At 40.6% G+C, this 20,210-nt stretch overlaps 1 protein-coding gene across 5 annotated transcripts in view; it reads left to right on the top strand.

Moving 5' to 3' along the window:
- LOC147018519 (FERM domain-containing protein 4A-like) overlaps positions 1-20,210 on the top strand; it is a 370,473-nt gene that overhangs the window by 52,118 nt on the left and 298,145 nt on the right. For 4 of the 5 annotated variants that reach the window (XM_085898238.1, XM_085898240.1, XM_085898235.1 and 1 more), the window contains exon 2: positions 12,782-12,847. In XM_085898238.1, coding sequence (XP_085754364.1) covers positions 12,782-12,847 — 66 coding nt within the window. Of the gene's footprint in view, positions 1-1,020; positions 1,117-12,781; positions 12,848-20,210 lie in introns of those variants that run through there. The other variant, XM_085898237.1, reaches the window with a different exon arrangement.

The following is a 20,210-nucleotide window of genomic DNA, read 5'->3' as shown; positions in this document are numbered from 1 at the left end:
ATATGTCTGTCTGGGTTCCTCAATACTATTTGGATTTTATCATTGTCAATTGGAGTCGTTGTGGGCTGGCATGATGGCCTAGAGGTACGCACACTTGCCTCAGCTGTCTAGCCTGTTTGAATCCTGACCCAGCTATAAACTGTCATCCTGGTGTTTCAAAGGCAGGGTGATTCATCAATGTGTGTGCCATCCCTCAGATGGATGTTGAACTGGTGTCCTGTCTGCCAGCATTCGTTGGTGGGCGTTAAAAATCCCATGGTGTCCTCCGTGAAGAGTAGGTGAGCTATCGCCGGCACCATGTTCAAATTCCAAATTCCTACCTTTGTCAGCAGAGGGAATTGCATCAGAGGCACAGCTATGTCCTCAGCCAATCATGCTACCCTGCAGCCTTGTGTTGTGAATGAACAATGAACAAACTATTGTAATCCACATAAATAGTGCATTGCATGGTCCCTTGTAATGTCTTGTCCCGCTTGTGATTTATATACAAGCTTTTCCATGAGTCTTGGAGCACTGTAAAAAAATATCTATCTTTCATTCCAGCAATGTGTGTGTGTGTGTGTGTGTGTGTGTGTGTGTGTGTGTGTGTGTGTGTGTGTGTGTGTGTGTGTGTGTGTGTGTGTGTGTGTGTGTGTGTGTGTGTGTGTGCGCCTGTCTGTGACTGCCGTTTCTCCACAACTGCCAGTCCTATCTGATTGAAACTTGCCAGGAATGTTGCAGGGGACCCGCGGATGTGCCTTTTCAAGGTTTGATATTGATCGGATGAGCGGTTCCCAAGTTACGGCCATTTATTGCTTTTTTTCAGTGTTGGAAAGGTGTATATATCACAGCTAAAGTGTCGTTCCACCTTATCATGCCATTTTTCCCAAAGATATCTCAGAATAATGATAACTTCTTCTTCTTCTTTTTCTTCTTCCTCTTTCGGCTTGCTCCCGTTAGGGGTCGCCACAGCGGACCAACCGTCTCCATTTCGCTCTATCCTCCACATCTTCCATTGACACTCCAACCACCCGCATGTCCACCCTCACCGCATCCATGAACCTCTTCTTTGGCCTTCCTCTTCTCCTCCTGCCTGGCAGGCTTCATCTTCAACATCCTTCTCCCGATATACACACAGTATGTCCACCTTTCTTCTCTCCATCATATCAGCCAACTCTCGCCCTTTGCCAGTCATCGTCCCAACATTCAGAGTTCCAACTCTCACCTCCACACTTCTACCCTTCCCCCTCTCCCACTGCCTCCGGACTCGCCTTCCCCGTCTCCTTCTCCTCCTTCGCCCAGCAGTAGCACAATTTCCACTGGTACCATGCTGACCACCGGTACCGGTGGCGGTCGTTGGTAACCCGGGCCTCGACCGATCCGGTATGGAAATTCGTTTTGTTGTCCGCATAATGATTTGGCATAGGTTTTTACGCCGGATGCCCTTCCTGACGCAACCCTGGTCGCCTCTTACGACACACAGGGATATGGTACACCTATTCTAACCGGGGCATACACTGGGCCAAGTACAACTGGTGCTCATTTCGCCGACCTCGGAAGGATGGCAGGCTGAGTCAACCCCCTGGTGTTTTCGACTTGGTATTTATATATATATATATATATATATATATATATATATATATATATATATATATATATATATATATATATATATACATACATACATATATTAATTCAGTGTCCCAACGGGGCTTGAACTCAGGACCTCTTGGGTCCCAAGCCACTGCCCTAACCACTGTGCCAACACCAGGCAAATCTCAGAATAATGATAACAGCATATTAATAATAATAATAGCACAATAATTGGCAGTAATAAAAAGAATAACGTGATACAATGACCAATGTCTGTTAACCAATAACGACCTATATATTGTCTGTCAACCAATCATGACCAATAACGTCTGTCAACCAATGACAGGACACGGTGCTATGACGTCACAATTAATATTTATTTATTTATGGGTTTTTTTGCACGATTCACGTCATAAATTCTTCTTCTTCTTTGTTTGGTATGACGTCACAATCGACGCTGGGGACCTGAGTATGTGCCTTTTTAAGGTTTGATATCGTTCTTCATCCGTTTCAGCTGTTTCCCAAGTGTTTCCCAAGGTTTGAAAGCTGTTTTTTCCCAAGGTTTGAATTAATTGTTCAAATTATTAATTAATTCCAAGGTTTGAATTTTCCCAAGGGAAACAGGTTTCCAAACCCAAGGGTTTGAAAGCTGTTTTTTCCCAAGGTTTGAATTAATTGTTGTGCCTTGTAGACATTTGTGAATACATTTACAGAGAGAGGGGCGAGAGAGGGGAGGGGGAGGGGGGCGAGAGAGGGGAGGGGGGAGAGAGGAGGGGGTGAGAGAGGGGTGAGAGAGGGGGTGAGAGAGAGGGCGTCACAATTCAAGAGAGGGGGAGAGGAGGGGCGAGAGAGGGGGTGGGGTGAGAGTGGGGGCGAGACGAGGGGGGGGGGGACGAGAGAGAGGGGCGTCACAATTCTTCTTCTTATTCGTTTGATATGGCATCACAATTGACGCTGGGGACCTAAGTGTGTTTCCCAGGTGTTTCCCAAGTTATGGCCATTTATGATACGGTTGGTCCGACCTAATTTAAAAATTGCCCCAATCTAGTCGTCATTTACGAGAGCGAAGCAACGAAGCCACACATACTGGCACGCACCTACGGGCCCGCACCTACGGGCACGCTCCTACGTGCTAGTATTATGAATGCTTCAATAAAAATTATGGAATGTTTCTAAAAAATGTACTTTTACACGAATTACATGGAGATCCTTCATAGCCATATTACATGTGAACACCTGATCATGTGAATTTGTTTATAATGCAAAAGCTGTTGCTCCCACAATGACTACATTCTGAGATAGCAAGCAGGGTAACCTGGTATCAAGGGATATCCAAGAAGACCGGACCACTTGCTTCCCACCCTGGCAGGACCATTACGTTACCCTGGAAAGTGTTCTGCCAATCAACTAGCAATTGGTTCAGACTTACTTGTAGGTAAAAGAGGCATTTTTGGAATAAGGAAACTTGTTTCAGGTTTCAACCCTTCTGGGAATCAAACCCATGTCCTTTCGCTTGCAAAGCTAGCACAGGCTAATCCATACAGGACTCCTATAATATTGGAGGGTTGGACAAATGAATACATTTTATGGGATTTGAATGCATGATCGCAGCATCACGTGCTAATTGCTCTTCCCAGCATTGCATGCATCACCCTGGCATCATGTGCTGATGTTTTAGGCATAAAAAGATTCATTGTCCCAGAGGTTCCAGATGAGGGGAGGATCCCAATTCTCTCCATGTAAATAGTCATCACCAAGCATAATGGTTCGTTCAAGTGTCCACTCTGAGTCTGGGGGGTTAGTGGTTCGAACCTTGGCTGAGTCGTACCAAAGACTTCAAAAATGGTACGTGTTGCTTCCTTGCTTGGCGCTCAGCATTTAAAAGGGCAGAGCACAGACAAACAATATATGTTGGTCATGACAGTGCAGGTTTGGTAGCTTAAATAAATAAAATAAAATAAGATATAAAAAGCAAGGGAACATTAAAAAATGTGTATCGTGTAGCACCGCTCTCGGTAGAAGTGTATGGGGAGGGGGTGATGGGGCAGACGGCAGTACAAGTTTTGCCAACTCTGGGAGAATGATGTCATCCATAATTCTGGGGGAATAACTGATGAGTCAGAATTGACTTTACACCCTGTGGTTATGTGACATTGGAACCATAGGCTGTGTGGTGTTCCAAAGAAAACCTTTGAATTTCTTTGAAATATCACATGCTTTTCACAGTGAATCAGTAACCCTTAAAGGCAAGACCTCTGCATCTGCAAAAAAAATACTTGGAAATTCCCCCAGTTGTGTTATTCGATTAAGTCTGCATTTTTCATGTGGACATGAAAAATTCAACAATGAACAGATCTACTGCAGTAATTATCATTTCTCGAAATTTGTGTTTAATTTGCCATTAATTGTAAATGTGGGGTCTCATATAGAGTCCGACATTTCAGGGAGTCAGTGATACCTTGCCTACTATTCCCGAAAGACATCGCAGGATCTTTAACATCCACCAGCTCATGCTAGCAGACAGAACGCTCAGCTTAACATCCATCTGGGGAACGGCACACTTTGTAACGTACTACTCGGCCTACGGGGCATTGATCCGACAGTATATTGTCGAGTCGGGAATCAAACCCAGATTAGAGAGCTCACAAGGAACTGTGTTACTCTGCACCCAAAATATGGTGAGCACGACCATGCCAATAATAATAATAATAATGATACTGTGGCATCCCAGCAAGAAAGTCTGTTTCACGATTTCAATTCCTTACATCCGAAGTACGAGACCAGGTCAAGCAAAATTATGAATTCCATTGTGACTGAAATTGCAGAATTGCTGGCATGAGTAATCGCCTTGTCATCAACCTTCAACATCCTCATTCTGCTTGTTTATACTTCATTTATAGTGAATATAGAATCCACAATCTAAAGTATGCCTGGTGTTGGCTTAATGATTAGGGTGGCGGGCTTTGGATCCTCGGGTCCTGAGTTCAAATCCCACTCAGCTGTTAAATTAATACCAGGTGGGGTTAACTCGGCTTGTCATCCTTCCGAGGTCGGCAAAATGAGTGCCAGCATTCTGGTATACTGTGTCGAAGTGGCGACCCGTCCAGGATTGTGCCCAATAGCCAAGGAGACTGCTTAAGCAGCGCCAACGCTCTGCACAGAGTATGGTCCCAATCTCTTCCTCCTTATGTAAAGTGAGCTACATGCAAAACTAATGATTAAATTTGATTAAAAACAATTTAACAGAACGTCTGCACCTGAACAGTATGACATGCATTGTAATTTTCAGAAAAGGGTGCCATGTCATTGAGAACTATTAAACAGATGTAGTTGTTAACCTCTGCCATCGAAGATGGACGGAGGTTACTGTTTTCACCCGTTTGTTTGTTTGTTTGTGAACAGTATTACGGAAAAACTCCTGGACGGATTTCGACGAAACTTGGTGGGGGGATTAGGGATGGTCCAAGGATCATGCCATTAGATTTTGGACTTGGTCCAAAGTCCAATATGACCGCTATGGCGGCCATTTTGAAAAAATATTTGAATTTTTGTTTTTGCATTTCTACATGTTTTAAGTGATTTCCAGCCCAAAAAAATTTCGATTTTATTTGAAAAATATTTGAATTTTTTTTGCATTTCAACATGTTTTAAGTGATTTCCAACCCCCCCCCCGCACCACCCAAAAAAAAAAATTGTTAGAGAAAAAAACAAAACAAATTTGCACCTTTTTTTTCAAAAAAATTTCGATTTTATTTTTTGGGCATTTCTACATGCACGTCGATCGAGTTTAGTTTATTCAATCGTGGTTCAGTAGAGTCTGATCCGTTTTGACCTACAATGAATAGGATATCAGGTTCACTTAAGTGACCCAGCAGTATTGGCGGCGGAGGTTTTGCACTCTACCGAGTGCTCCCCCTGTAGTTGAGTAAGGAGGTGGTCAAAAACAGATTCGACATTTACTGTCTCAGTAGAACACTTACTGATTTTTACTTCCTTGGAGCCATTCACTAAATTGACTTCAGAGACTATATAGCTCGCCTCCAACTGGAAGTGATTGAGGAGGAAGGTTCATGATGGAGCTGTTGCAATTGTAATGTTCCACTGTTAGAACGATTTCCAAGTGGACATCTCATTTGGAGAAAGTAGCACTCAACACTGAATGACATTGTGACCATGTTATTTCCAGCCAAAGGACCACTCCTTGTAGGAATCGGAGGATGCAAATGTTCCACCACCATGAGATATGTTCGTTCTGTATCATTTCATCATTTGGGTTCTTTAAAAGTACAATATTTTGTTCACGGTTCATACTGATGACATCGTGCACATTTTGACCTTTGATACATAATCATGGGTGTGGATTGCAATATTTCAAATGCAACAATCTGTTGAAGGAATTCAAGGAGCTGTTGATGTCAGGTCAGAGGCATAGCCAGGGATCCTGAATGAGGTTGGGGGTGGGGGAGGAAGAGGTTGGCTCAAGTTGGAATATATGTAATCCAACTTGTTTATTGAGATTATTGAGAGAATGAAGCAACAATCGATTAGGCCGAGGTTTATTTTCTTAATAAAACTACGCTTATCTTGATAATTACAAATCATTACCTCCTGCACCGAAGGTAGACGGAGGTGATGTTTTCACTACTATTTACCTGTCTATTTGTCTGATTCTGTCTATTTGTCTGATTGTTTGATTATATAAATCTGTCTATTTGTCTGATTGTTTGGGAGCAGGATATCTCAAAATGTTGCAGACTGATTCAGACAACATTTGGTGAACAGGTTCGGTGTGTGACAAGGAAGAAACGGTTAGATTTTGGTGAAGATCTGGATCCGGATTCGGATCTGGATACTCGAATTTTTTTAAGTGATTCTTCACCATTGAGAGATTGGGCCAAAAACGATACATAACCCAATCTCTCAAAAAGTTATGGACGGATTTGGACGAAACTTGGTGAACAGGTTGGGTATGTAACAAAGAAGAATTGATTCCGTTTTTCTGAAGATCACTTATGTGCCTGCATGATCATAACACTGTTATTCAATGCCAATTTCCACGTCCTTAAAAGGTAATATTTAAAATTGAATTATCCATTATTTTCATTCAGTTCATCAGTTCTCATTCAAACTTGGAAACTATTCAGCATATGAACCCAATGAGCACCCCAAATAACACAATCACACAATATAATTATTATAAACACATGATGATAAATGTTTACACAATGTCACAGCGTATACGGATAGAGCTAAACATGAATTTATTTTTCAAAACGTTTCAACAAAAGTAATGTTGTTATAATGTTGTTTTTAAATGTGATCTCAAAATAGTATCTTACAACATGCACCATCCTTTAAAAGATGTTATGAAAATGTTATGTTTCACTTGGGACAACAGCAGATAGCATGGTCAGACACTGAAAACTTCAGCTGCATATCCCTTTTTGTTCACTATTGCTGATTTGGGAATCTTATTTGATGTTTCTTTATTTCCATGAAGTGCTTTCTATTCGTTGTCATAAAGACACGGTGGTGTGAGATCAGAAGCCAAAGTCAAGTCACCTTGTTGAAGATGAACATAACTCTTTTGTAATTTCCTCCTTTTATATAATAATTAGCTCTTTAACCAGCATACGGGTGGGTATAGAATGTGAATTTGAAGTGGCGTCCAACTTCTTTATTGAAAGCAAAGATTGCGTTGTACATAAGTGATAATTTTAATGTTTTGAAAGGTAAAGAGGAACGCTCGTATGATTATCAAAACAATGAGAGATGCAATGCAATCGAGGATATGAGCAGCAACATGGCAATAGAAGAAAACAAAAAGGTAACAGACATACTCATGGCTATGTAACTATGTACATGTGGTGAGTACGCCAATATAACTATGAGTACCCATGAATAACTGTAGCCTTCAGACTATTTGTCTCGGTGACCCCTTTCCCACACCATGGGTGTTGTATTAAAGTAGGTTGCCCACAGGTATTTTAAGCTTATCTGTGTGCAGACACACCACACACACCGATTTATAATAGCCTCTCCATTCCTACAGGAAAGGGCGTGACTAATAATGCTCGAGACCCTAATCCCACAGAGGAGCACGTGAGAAATGAAAGAGGGAATGAATAACTAAGGGATGAGGGGAATGGAAAGAAAAAAAATTCCAATATTATTTTTCCTTTAAAAAATATAAGTATTTATTTTTGTTATGTTGTATTGCAAAATATTTGTTTTAGTTTAATTGAGAGAGGAACCAGAGTGAGGATATTGAGTTAGGGAGGAAGGATCCAGACAACAATGAACATAACTGAATAATGTAACAGGATATGAACTAATAATGGAGGTATGGTACTGCCGCCAACAATTAAGACCAAGGACATCTACATGTTTTAAAGAACAGTTTTGGGGTGATCGAAGAGACAGATGGCAGATGAAAATGGAAAACAAGGATGGAAACTAGTCGAGCATGCGGCATACACTGTGATGACCTTAACAAGTTGCAAACAAGTATAGGAAAATGTACAGGATATTTGATGATGGCAATCAACACAATTACACTTAACAATGTAAAAGATAAAATAAAATAAAAAACGAGCTATAAAGGGGACTCAAAAAACTGGTCAACATGGAAGAGCCAAGCAGGACTCGTATCCACGCCAAGATTTTGAAACGATCCATCTTTGACTTGATGCCTCCTTCATGAATTGGCATAATGTCTCCTTTCGGAAAGCAATCCATACAGTACTGTAATATCCTCCTTGATAATAATTTTAAAATCAGTGCAACAGTTTATAGTTAAATCTGATCGAATTATTCATCAAAACTTGATTAGACAACTCACAGGGGAGCTTATTACTACCACTCAACTCCACATTGTAAGATAGATTTGGAAATTGGGGCACTACTACGTAAATTAATGAAGATCAGGAGATTTGAAACCCACACCGTTACCAACGTAGTCACCAATGGGTGCTGCCAGCAGTCTGATGTAGTCATTATAATGAACTTCAATTTTCAAACATCCCTTGCCCAGAGCTAGTCCATTCTGCGAAAAGAGAGATGTATTGAAATGCACCTTTTTCTGCTCAGCAGTGAAATAATCAACAGCTTTTCTCCAGCATTTGGCAATTCTGCCTCGAGTAGAGAGAAAGAGAAATGGCTTTCTACTGGTAAAAAAAAAAAAAATTAAAATAAATAAATCCTGTGATGCTTAGAACATTCATGTTTAAATCATAGCATGTAGTACGAATTGCTTGAACGCATTTGACATGAATCATGGAAATGTGCAATCTATGTTGAACCCCTTGGAATTGCTCCTAACCATAACTTGTGTCTCAATTATTGTTCCAGACATGCATTAAGACCTATTTGAAAGCCCATTCTATTCATTAGCCATTTGAAACGTGAATTGCGAGTTGGGACGGTGCACTATTTATTATAAACTCACCACACTTTCCTGGACTTGTATTCTTGGAACGTTTAAACGAAGCACGGGATGTCCCTCACGCACAGGAGTAATATTTGTTCGCCGTGATGGTTTCCATCCAAGCTGTATGGTGTACTTACAAACACTGGACGTGATTCTGATGTGCTGGGTTGGAAACTCTGACACAGAAACGACCCAGTTATCAGTTACAGAACAAAACTTATTACAAATTACTCAAGTGTGAATTACATTGACACAGAAATGGTGAGAAGCCAAAATACCAAACAGAAATGATACAGTCCTGTACAACTCGAGCTGCAAATTGACACCGTACAGTCGGATAAGAACAGTGACAGCAACGATGTTTGCAAATGTATTGGAGTGAGCAGATAAGACATTTTTTTATGCTTTGGAAAGATGAGATGAATCAAGTAGATTGATGGAAAAACAATATGGATTGACATTGTTCGATATTGTTGTAAGACAGCCTGAACTCCAACACATGATCAAACTTTAATTTATTTCTGATTATTTGGCAAAACCATTGATACTTTTATATTCCCACAGCCTGTCTGTTTCAGTTTTAACTGTTAAACTCTACATAAATCCACCTCCTATCCTGGTAGACTATCGATAGTCCACCAGGATAGGAGAAATGTCTGTCTGTCTGTCTGTGTGTCACCATTTTTCTCAGAGATGGCTGAACAGATATTCATCAAATTTTCAGAGGTTCATCAGTGAGTGACAGGGAGTGTTTTAGGCAAAAACATTTTTTTGAAGTTTTGAAAAGAAATAGTTGGATTTTTTTTTTTCAAACCACTTTTTAAGTGCCGGAGCCTTTTAACTATGTGAATGGTAATATTATATTAAATGATCCCTGACCCTATTCTTAGTGGGTGGAGGGAAGTGTTTTAGGCCCCCACAAAAAAATAAATAGGAAAAAAACAAAATTTGATTTCTTTAAAATGCCAACAGGATTAGAACATCACTGGGCAATGCTTAGTACCCCTGTGACCTTCTTTGTTCTTGCTTTTTCTACCTTCCAAATATGATAGCTGGCTTTGTTGTGACAATATACAGTATATTGACATGAAGAAGGTAATTAAATATAAGGGCTAGCAGAATCACTTAGACTTTAGAGGCACTGCACCTGCACTTACCTTTGTGCTGTCTCTCCTGAGTTCAAATCTCGACCCAGCTATAAACTCACCATGGTGTTTCGTATGCAGGGCGATTCATCAATTTGTGTGCTGTTCATCAAAAAATGTTAAACTGGAGGACATGTCTGCTTTTATGAGTTGGTGGGTGTTAAAGATCCCATCATGTCTCTAAAGAATAAGCCAGTTGTGTAGCCAGCATCCTAAGCAAATTAAAAATTCCTCCCATCTTCAGTTGAACATCAGGACTGGTCAGCAGGTGAATAAAAGTTTTGGGCCAAAAGCATTCGCCGGCTGACGCCACAATATGGTATGAATAATTGGGGCCATTAAATAAGTCATAGTAGGAGTAGAAGGTAATTCAATGTCTCTTGGAGGAGCTAGAACATAGAATGAATCAGGATGGAACACACCAAAAGGAACAATAGAAAGAGAGGGTGAAAACATACCAACAGCAGGGTTGAGGGACAAAATAGAGGGAGACTTGGATAAATAAGGGATGTGGTGAAGAATGAGGGCTAGGGCAGGACAAGATAGATATAGAAGCAAACTCTCAGGAAAGAAAAACTGGAATCTTGGAAAGAGTTGGGCATGGGGAGGGTTAATCGGGTTAGAAAAGTTCATGGTTAAGGATGAGAGTTTGTCTGAGATGGTGGTGAACAACTGTCTTGAAGACCTGGAGGGAATAATGAGATTGAAGAGAATGTGGAAGTTTATTCCACAGTTGGGTAAAAAAGAGGAAGGAATGATTGGAAGTGAGCAGTGATTCTGCATTTTATGAGTTTCACCAGAAGGGGGTTGCTGTGTCAGACCACGTACGCCCTGTAGAGACCTGGGGAGGGGCGTGGGGGACAAAGCACAGAAAGAGCAGAATGTGCAAGACCAGAAAGGAGGTGGTAGATGATGGAGAGATCAGGTGTGTTAAGGAGAACTTTGTATGATGGAGGATGCCCAGTTGGCTTTGGAGGTTTTTGGAGACCAGTTGTAAAGTTTGGTTTGCCCAAGAAAGATCATAGCTGATAGTGAGGTCCAAAAGTTTGAGTGACTGAACTTCTTCAAGAGGATTGTTAAGAGAATAGATGGGAGGATTTGCCAGGCTGTCCTTTTCGATTCTATCAAGGTCTGCAAAGAAGGAAGTGCTGCTGCCTGTCTATCTGAAGCATGTGGGATGTTACGACAGAGGCTGTGTGTAGTTGTCAGCAAAGAGATGGAGGATTTTCCAGAGAGATCGTTTATGAAGGTTAGGAATAGGACTGGGCCCAGAACACTGCCTTGGGAAACTCCAGCCTTGACAGGGAGAAGAGATGAGAGGCATGTGTGGAGTTGGCCTTGGATGCCACAAGGCAGAGAGTTTGGCAAGCAGGGCAGGATGCCAAACTGGATTGAGTGCTCAAGATGATCTTCGAGAGATGGCCCTGATATAATGTCTGACATTGAGCACCTCTATCCATTGTTGGGAGAGCAGAAGCAGCATGCCCAAGGTAGAATGACCTGATCTGAATGATTAGAGGCACAGAAAGAATCAAGTTAAAGCAAGCAAATTGCTTTGTTGAATTTTTATTTTGTTGAAAATAGCAAGTAATTTTTGTAATCATAATGTAATTGTCACCAATATTTTGCAAAATAATTTCACTTTATCTTCTCTAACATTATACACGGAATAATTTGTCCTTGTTTATCTCATCTCATATAATCATCATCACCATCATGTGCCATCCATCCATCCATCAGGACCATACTCTGTGCAGAGCATTGGTGCTGCCTAAGCAGTCTCCTTGGCTATTGGGCACAATACTGGACAGGTTGCCACTCTGACACAGTATACCAGCATGCTGGCACTCGTTTTGCCGACCTTGGAAGGATGACAGGCCGAGTTAACCCCACCTGATATTAACTCAACAGCCGAGTGGGATTTGAACTCGGGATCTGAGGATCCATTGCCCATCACCCAAACCATTAAGCCAACACCAGGCATTCATGTACCATGCATACTCTTCACAGAGCATCGGTGCTGCTGAAGCAGTTTCTTGGCTTGGATTACAATCCCGGACAGATTGCCACTTCAACACAGGAAGTTCTGGCAGGAATTTGGAATTTAGTTTTATGTCCACCGAGCTGGGATGGCATGCACATTGGTGAATCACCCTGCCTGCGAAACACCGGGATAACAGTTTATAGCTGGGCTGATTGTCTCATATGTTGAATCTATTTCACTCTTCAGATATCCTTTGTGGAATGACAGTGATACTGCAACTATAAATGCATATTATTCTCATATCTGAACTTCTGTCAAAGTGCATTGCTGACAATGTATGGATGAGATTCGGGTAATCTGGAAATGCTGTGTTTTGTGCTCCTAAAATTATTTTGTGCTGTTTCATGCCATAGTCACCATTCATCAGTTGTACACCTTGCCTGTCATCAGGAAATTGTTAGAGCTACTTGAATGCATGTTATACTATGCATGTAACACCAGCAGATGAATCCATATTCCCCAAGTAGTTCATTATACTTGAGTATCCGCTAATGATATCATTGTGTTGACCTCCATGTTGTTATTAACTGGAATAATAATGTGTAAGTGCAGGCTACAGTCGTCACATTGCTGCCTGTGTGTGTCTTACAGATGACTGAAGGTAGAAGGTGTCAGATTGTCCTCTTGGATGACCGGAGCCTGGACCTTGTAGTGCAGGTAACTGCACTTGATACTGTTTACCAAAAGTTGAACTGGATATTGATTGAAAACTGAGTTGGTCCATAAGAACATGAAGTAATTTGAAATTGCCCTCGTGTTACAGATTATTTCAAATATATTATTGTTGCATTCCCTTCTGAGACATAAATTAGAGGCACAGAATCATATTTCATTTAGTTGTATTCATCCAGCAAGGTTTCATCATTAGTGTCACCCCAAAGGGAATGCGAGACGATTGTAACGTCCACGTCTACCTGTCTGTCTGTCTGTGTATCTGTGTGTCCACGTCTATATACTTTCACGTTTTTCTCTGCAACCGCTAGCCCGATGGATGCGAAACCTTAAACATAGGATGGACTCCCCATGGAGAATATTTTATTGATAACACTAACATCATGGGTCACGTGGTATGGCAGCCATATTGGATTAAAGGGGAATTTTTGGGCATCTGATCCGAAATCGCTAAATGGAAAAAAAAATTGAAACTTGGCATATGTCATCAACTCCCCATGGGGTATGTCGGGTGATAACATTCCAGCCATAATTGGTTGAATTAAAGTCCTTATCCCAAAAATCTGAAACTTCATACATCTGATCCACGGCCCGATGCGAGTGAAGAATTATATTTATGACATCATTGGTCACGTGGTCTGGCGGCGATATTGGAATGAAAATAAAAACGTTTAAAAAATCTTCTTCTCCAGAACCCCTTAACAGATTGATGATAAGCTTCATACATATGATTGACTAGCCATTGGGAATACAGGTTGAAATATTTTTTTCATATTAATCTTCATTGATGCAATTTCGATTTAATGTGCACAAAGTTGAATTTTTTAATTAAATGATTTTATGCACACAAAATATCCTTACGACCAATCAATAATAATCAACAAATCTATGGATACTGCCAATGTATATGACATAATAGGGTGCATTAATGGTACGCATACATCGGCCATAATAGTTGTGGAATATAAAAGTAGCATGTACAGTTAACTATGGTATTTTTGTTCAGAATGAGCACATGAGGCGAGACGACGCACTCAACCGAGTGCCGTTCTGGTTTTGTATTTGAGTTCAGTGTTGCAATATGAAGAGCATAAATTGCCCTTTACATTGTTTGTTTGAGAAAATTCTGCAAGTTCCACACTGGCTGAAACTATGTTTATATTTTCTACAACACACACACACATCATACTGTAATTTGAGAAGTGTCTGTTTGTGTGTTTATTTGACTTGCATGCACTCCTGAACCACTGGACAGAATGAGTTGAAAACTGCTGGTTGTACTCAGGGTGTGCAAGGGAAGGTTTTAAGCAGAAAAAGAAAATTGTATTTTCTGCGTTTGGCTTGGGGGGAGCACCCCAATTCCCTGTATGTAAATATGTAGGGCATTGTGTGTGTGTGTGTGTGTGTGTGTGGAGAAGTGGGGGGTGGGGTGGGAAGGCAGTATTTCCAGTAATTCTAAACTATGTCAATTTTAGGGGAATCAACCCATCCGTAATTTTGGAGGAATTAATGTACGGGTTCTTCGCTGGTACTGAATAATCAATGCAGCATTTGTTTTGTTCCTTCCTTGGCTGCCTGGTATTTATGGCCAATATGCCCAACCCTTCTTATGGTGATAAAAGACAGAAATTTTTTCTGTAATTGAATTCGTAACCTTTTACTTATGACGAGGATCCAACCATTGTATGTATACTGTATATATATATATATATATATATATATATATATATATATATATATATATATATATATATATATATATATATATATATATATATATATTCATGGGGGCAATACCCCTGGGCACTCACCTGGTAGCGGCTGGATTCGATAATCAGGCAACCACTGGTAGGCATGGATGACCCACAAAATATGTAACGAGGAAGAAAGGAAATACCTCTGGATTTTTTTTTTATGTCATGAACAAACCTTGGTACTTCATGGGTGATGAAGGCAGTGGTAAAGTTTCATCGAAATTGTGTGTGTTGTTTCGGAGAAGAAAGCAAATACCTATTTTGGGGGGCAGCCCCTGTAGACCTCCTTCGGGCCCGATTTCTTTTTTATGCCATGAACAAACTTTGGTACGTATACGGTGATGAACGTTGTGGTAAAGTTTTATCGAAATCGTATGTGTAGTTTCAGAGAAGTTGAAAGTATTTACTGATGGACGGACGGACGGACTGACGGACGACGCGCCATCCCATAAGCTCCCCGGGATTACATTTCAGGTGAGCTAAAAATGATGAGAGAAATAAAAATGACGATTTCAAGTCATTAATGACACCATGAATCTCTCCATAGCTCTCTCCCTCCACCCCCATTTTGATTTAATATAGCATTTGGTTAAGTCGGATGGCAGGATGGTCTCGAATCTAGACTCTCGAGGTAAACACACAAGTGCCTTTGAGCTGTTTCACCTTGGTTTGAATCTTGGCCGAGCTATAAACTGTCATCCCTGTGTTTCACAAGCAGGGTGAGTCATGAATGTGTGTGCGTCCCACGGATTAACGTTAAACCGGGCATCCTGTCAGCCGGCATTAATTGGTGGATGTTAAAGATCCCATGATTTCCTTCACGAAGAGTCGGTGAGCTTTCGCCGGAACTCTGAACAAATTCCTGCTCTGACTTCCCGAGTTGGAGTGGTGACCCATACAGAATTGCAGCCGAATAACTACCTTGGCAGCACCAACACTCTGTTTTGGGCATGTTGGATGATGATGATGATGATGATGATGATGATGAGGTTGTCATTTTTTACTCAATATATACTGAAAGCAAGAGTTATGGATCATTCACCTTGATGCCATTATTAACATATCTGGCAAAGATTGCACAAAATTATTTGCTTAATTAAAATTTTTAATGTTTTTATTTGAGGCCTGGCCTGGTTATTTTTAAACATTGACCTGGTTGCATCAATCGTTCTTTAGGAAAGATTTGAGGATTTACTTCAATATTTCCTCCAAGTTTCCCCTCAAGGACATCCGTAATTTAAGGATCATTGTATATTCGAATATTCCGTAAGTTTTTCCTGAAAACCTTTAAACTCAAGGGATCACTGCCCCATCTTTAAACACCAACCTTTGAGTTTACAAATTGTGGTCTTATGGAAACTGGTCATGAATAGGATGACTATTGCCATGCAAGACATTGCAAATGTGTTTTTAGAGATTGCCTGAACCCGCTTGATGTCTGTGATGATATTCCCCTGATCTAAAATATGTACTAAGGAATAATTAGAATTATACTCTGGATCTTTGATCCTGCAGGAGTCATTTCCATGACAATATGTTTTATATAAAAAAAATTATAAACGCCATGGAACTGACAACCCCATGGTATTTAACATATGATAGCTGGGCCGATGTGAAGGTGTGTTCTGGTGCAGGTACTGCAGGTGCACCTGAATGAGTTGTTACTCTGTGCTGATAGTGTAGTGCTACTTTCATGGTGCTCCCGTTTATTACTTCATATTCAGGTTATTTAGATACCAATTCAGTTGCTCCTGATGGTGACCCCAGGGGGAAAAAGTGAACTGCGTATGTAATAAATAGGTTGCAGGCAGTGTGTTACTGGGTCCATAACTCATCAATGTCGCACCGTAGAGAGACGTGTTGGGCCTCGTTCAACTCGTGGGAAGTCGTGGTTTACCCTGTGGACCCAGGTCTTACCCTAATCGTGGGATGATTTTACAATTGTACACCATTTATCGTTATAGTGTTGTATTGTAATTACACACATCATACAACAACACAATGTATTTTCTCTCTTGTGCTTGAGAAAAGCTTCCATTAGTGCTTCTGTCTCTTCCTGAAGCCAGTTTGCAGATCGCTTCGCCGCCATCGAGCTTTCAGACGCCTCCTCTTTTCCCCAATCTGATTGGTTGCCAACATAGCAACGGCTCTGAAGGATTTCCTCAGCCTTCAAGGAAATCCTTCGCTAAGGTATCACAATCACAATGTGAAGGGGAATCCTTCTTCAAGGATGAGGGAATTTTATGCAGCCAGGCCATTGTCTTAACTGCCCTCAAATGATATCATTAGTTGCATTGTAATATTTAAACGGTTAAACACAGTTCAATGTTTAAATATCGTGTTGGTTCACTGTTGGCTCTGATCTGGTTACATTTTCTTATTTTATATCCATGACGAGTTAGTCTTTGTGTACCAACACGTATGGATGCATGACACTGGATGCACAGTTCTACCGTTACCAAGAACACAACGCGTTGTGAAATTTGCAAATTCTTCAAGGTATTCATTTTGATTCTGGCTGATTGAAAATAACTACTTGGCTAGTCAACATTGTGGCTGCAATAATTGTTGAAGTTCATCTCCAACTTGAGGTGCATAATATAATATAGTGACACTTGCTGACACCTGCCTCTATGCATTTTTCAACAAATGGAATCCCAGGGTTTTTAGTTACATTCTGCACATTTTTTTTTTTAACCAGTCTCTATCAAGAATGATATGCCACCAAATGAATAAACTCCCTGCATTCATTTTCGTGAGCTTCAAAAGCCACATGGCACACTTTCCTGCTCTATTATCCACCCTATTCTTCTGGGGAAATCCTTAAATGGCATAGGCACCACACTGAAGTTCCATATGAAGTTGTATGGAATCAGTGCAGCGAGTGAATAGATTTGGACACAGACAATGTATCCGTTTGATTGCACTTGGATTTGCATTCAAGGTTAACGTGTGCATTTGCTTTGCACATAATCGACTCTTTTTCGTTGTTGTTGTTGTTGTTGTTGTTGTTGTTGTTGTTGGTGTGTTGCATGTGCATCCATGCTCCTATGTTCGTATTAAAGGTGATAACGATGGAAATGTTCCTGAAGGCTTTTCACAATGTGTGGGGTGATTTGTAGCCCATTCATCATTCAAAGCATCTTTTCACTTCTCTTGCATAGCAAGGGGTCATGAATACGATCTTATGCTCAGTCCAGGACATGAAAAATATATTTGTTATCTCCGCCACCGAAGGTGAAGGAGGTTATGTTTTCATCCCTTTCTGTCTGTTTGTTTGTGTACAGGATATCTCAAAAGTTGTGGACGGGGTATGTGTGTAACGAGGACGAACTGAATAGATTTTGGTGAAGATCCGGATCCACATCCAACGACTATAATTTTTAAAGTGATTCTTCACCATTGAGAAATCAGGCCAACAACGATATATAGCCTAATCTTCCAAAAATGCATTGGGCCCGATACATTCTCATGGATATGGCATTGCATGACAAAGGTAATTGCTCTACCATGTGCCCTTCCAGTTATATTATAATTATCCATCCATTGGGACCATACTCTCGACAGAGCATTGGTGCTGCCGAAGCAGTCTTCTTGGCTATTGGTCACAATCCTGGATGGAACACCAGCTCAACACAGGATACTAGCAAGCTGGCACTCATTTTGCCAACCTCAGAATGATAACAGGCAGAATCAATCCCACCTGGTATTAATTCAACATAAAAACAGGATTTGAACTCGGGACCCTGGGTTTCCAAGCCTACCACTCTAGCCATTAAGCCAACACCAGGCACAGTTATATTATGGTTTTAGTATAAAGACATTGCGTGACATCATACATTGGTTTGATAACTATTTTTTTGAAGAAAAGTCTTCTTGAGTACAGGCGACATTTTTAACTAGACTCGGTGGCATTACAGTTAGAGTGTGTGCTCTGAGTCTGGGTGGTTGACTGTTTGAACCCTGGCCAGGTAATACCAAAGACTAAAAATGGTCTGTGCTGCTTCTTTGCTTGACACCCAGCATTTAAAAAGGATAAACCATGGACAAACAACCATATGTTGGTAATAAAAGTGAAGGTTTTGATTCACTTAATAGCCTCCTTTTGCATTGAAGCCCCTTGTAAAGGAACTCATATTATATTATTATTATTATTATTTTTATTATCTATATATAACTAACATGGGTACCCGACATTGTCCGGTGCTGTTTTATCCATGTTGGCATTTTAAAGAAATCAAATCGTATTTTTCCCCCTATTTTTTTTTGTTGGTGCCTAAAACATTTCCCAAAACCCAGTAAGCCGAAGGAATGGATTCAGGGAACATCTTAATATATTACCTTTCACACAGCTACAAAGGTTTAGGCACGATAGAGTGATTAGAAGAAAAAAACATACAAAAAAAAAAAAAACACTTTTTTTTTCAAATTGTTCAAAAAATATTTTTACCCGAAAACATTCCCGGGCACTCATCGATTGACGAAGATCCGTTCAGCCATCTCTGAAAAAAATGGTGACACACACGCACAGATGGACAGACAAACAAACGGCTCTCCTATAGTATAGATGGAGGGAATGTATGTATGTGTGGATGGATATGTATCATCTACTCCTCTGAGTGGATTTTACCGAGGGAGCTGAAATGTTCAGCGATTAATTAATGAGGGCACCCTAAAGTTATACATGTGCAAGTTTCGATTGATTAATAATATAAATATACCAGCGATACCCGTGCACATGCACGGGATAGCAGTACAACATAGCTGGTAGCAGATGACAGACCGTACACGGGGAATGACAAAAATACGCATTGTGCAAAATGCAAGTGGTACTATGGAACGCCAAGACTTCCCAAACATTGTCGGCATGTCCGCTAAGTGCCACAGCAATTTTATAGGGATCGTGTGAGGGCGAGCCAAGTTTTTAGTGTGCAAGCTTGGTATTATAATAGAGATTATTTGTACTCAGGATATATATATATATATATATATATATATATATATATATATATATATATATATATATATATATATATATATATATATATATATTGTTGCGGCCATGGGTACCGAGACACCAGCTTGTCACTCAGGGGGATTAATCCCCGGTTGTCCTCGGTAGAGCCGGACCTGGGGCCACTGCTCACAATTAACATTGTGGTACGGTGGGTTGTTTTGGAACCACGAACGCCACCCAGTCAACCATGAGTTCCAGTGTCCACCATCTAATTATTCTGTTTAACTAGAGGTCACATGGTTACCTGAGCGGGGAGCACACCCTCGGAAAAGCACCAATGTTATCTGATTAGATTTTAATTAGGGCGGACGAGCGTTTTAACTGCTGGTGCGTGCCGACGATTTTTGGTCAAATCTGTGGTAATTACCTCCCAGTCTATCTCGGTTCGGACAATGCTCGACCAATGGGAGGAAAGGACAAACACGGACAGGCTGGAAATCGACAAATGATTTATTAATAATAAAATAAATAAATATTTCATAGCAAAAATCAATCAAAATGCCAGGAAAGAGACAAAGAGCGGATGCTTATCAGGGGGGGCGGGTTGACTTACTTACAGCTAAACACAGACATGGGC

The sequence above is a fragment of the Eptatretus burgeri genome, chromosome 10 (assembly GCF_056783735.1).
Source record: "Eptatretus burgeri isolate ZD-2024b chromosome 10, Ebu_testis_v1, whole genome shotgun sequence".
In the NCBI taxonomy this organism is placed as follows: Eukaryota; Metazoa; Chordata; class Myxini; order Myxiniformes; family Myxinidae; genus Eptatretus; species Eptatretus burgeri.
This window is presented reverse-complemented; position numbering and strand designations above follow the sequence as displayed.